The sequence below is a fragment of the Limulus polyphemus genome, unplaced genomic scaffold, assembly GCF_000517525.1.
Source record: "Limulus polyphemus unplaced genomic scaffold, Limulus_polyphemus-2.1.2 Scaffold7618, whole genome shotgun sequence".
Classification (NCBI taxonomy): Eukaryota; Metazoa; Arthropoda; class Merostomata; order Xiphosura; family Limulidae; genus Limulus; species Limulus polyphemus.
The window spans coordinates 31,706-33,567 of record NW_013673228.1 but is presented as its reverse complement, the minus strand read 5'-3'; the positions used below and the strand labels follow the sequence as shown (position 1 = coordinate 33,567).

The 1,862-nt window shown below is 35.3% G+C and overlaps 1 protein-coding gene across 2 annotated transcripts in view; it reads right to left on the bottom strand.

Moving 5' to 3' along the window:
• Positions 1-478: 478 nt before the first annotated feature.
• LOC111083017 (acetylcholinesterase-like) overlaps positions 479-1,862 on the bottom strand; it is a 9,458-nt gene continuing 8,074 nt past the window's right edge. Inside the window, exons 2-3 of one of the 2 annotated variants that reach the window (XM_022403031.1) lie at positions 1,383-1,799; positions 479-763 (exon numbers count right to left, since the gene is read on the bottom strand). In XM_022403031.1, coding sequence (XP_022258739.1) covers positions 580-763; positions 1,383-1,799 — 601 coding nt within the window. In that variant the 3' untranslated portion in view covers positions 479-579. Of the gene's footprint in view, positions 764-1,382; positions 1,861-1,862 lie in introns of both variants that reach the window. The other variant, XM_022403030.1, reaches the window with a different exon arrangement.

The following is a 1,862-nucleotide window of genomic DNA, read 5'->3' as shown; positions in this document are numbered from 1 at the left end:
AGAACTCAAGTTTTATTCCATCACACCAGTTTTTGTCTAAACTTAAATTCACTACTTTGTCAGTACATAAAACGGTGACTGTTCAGGTTGGTGATAGAGATTAATTTATCATACAATGAATGTTTATATGATTTTAGGATTAAACAACGGCCTTAGATAGACAAATAACTGTATAATATAATGGCTGGAGACGGCTTGAATGGGTAATGAAGAAAAACTCAAGCCGTCTCCAGCCATTATTAGTCTCAAAGTGGGTTCCTCGTCATCGAAACTGTATAATATTGTTCCGAGAGCAAGTTTGGGGATTTTTAACTTAAATTAGCATTCTTGTTTTTCTCTAAACATCTTTCTTTCTCTGGATGAAATTTTAATATAAATTTAAGAACAAGAGAGAATAAAAGTAACTAACATATACACCAAGTAGTGTTAGTTCTCTTCCATAGTTTTGTCAAAAGAGGAAATAACATAACTACCACAGTTGATCTGGTATTGGCACGTTTTATTTATCGTTTTATAAAAATTCAGTACAATTTTAATGAACAATTAATTCTTCATTTAAAATCAGTAAAGGAACAAATATTACACACAAGTCGTTTCGAAAAGTGAAGGATAAAATAATTTCCAAAAAGCGCACTGTTGGGCCCTAGGACCTTTTCCAACAGTGATGGCGTGAGTATCCAATGTAAGGTAATGACGCCCTCTGGTAGTGTATCTTGGCCAGTGTACTGTCTTGTTCAAATCTTCGGATACGATAGAGGGGTCACTGAAGGTAATAAAATAAGTATTAATTGCATGCATGAACATAGTATTTTATGAAATTTATTTTGGTCAAATCATACTTCAATGCTAACTTTTGTTTGGAAATAATAGTGTTACGTTAAGTTTTGGTTTATTAGGCCATGCCAGGCCTAGGTTTTGGTTGATTAAGCCATGTCAGGTCTAGGTTTTGGTTGATTAGGCCATGCCAGGCCTAGGTTTTGTTTGATTAGGCCATGCTAGGCCTAGGTTTTGGTTGATTAGGCCATGTTAGGCCTAGGTTTTGGTTGATTAGACCATGCTAGGCCTAGGTTTTGGTTGAAGCAATTAAAATACGTATGATACATATAATGTGAAAATATATTTTTTACTTGAATTGAGAGGTCCTCTTTTTATTTAGTTTTTTTAATTATGAATTACTTGTTTGTTTTGATTAAGAGCAAAACAGAAATCGAACCCCGAATTTCATAGTTAGAAGTCCTCAAGCTTACTGCTTAGTCACTAGGGAAGTTCATTATTTGAATTAGTGACAAATAATTTCCAATTAATTATCTTATCTAATGGAAGGTTCAATGAGTTCAATTTATCTTTACTTATAAATTAAATAAACAGAAATCGGTCCTTACCCTGTTCTAGCAAAATTTGTCCAGTGTTTCATTATTCTTCGGGCAAATTCTTGCTCCTCGGTGCTAAAGTCAAGAAGAGGGTTTAAAGGTGCTCCAAACACAAAGAATATTTCGTCACCGTGTGTAGCACCCATCCACCGGGGCCAAGGACTGACAGAAGGTGTGTGAGTGAAGAAGTACATAAAGACGTCGTTTCCTTGCTGTGCGTATTTATGGGCGAATTCATTAGTATCGCACGTGATAAACTTGTCCCCCACCAAGTCAATCAACATGTCCCTGTTACTATGGATGTTGTCCTCTTCTAACCAGTCTGTGTATTGGTGAATAATAGCTTTTCTTTGGAGATTACTTGCATCATAAATTACTTTTTCCACTAATCTATGAAACTCCTCCCGAGTGACACCGACTTCTTCTTCTCGCTTAAATATTTCTGAAAAATCAAAGACCAAGAAGAAAGATCCTTCATTCTGATTGTTTCCT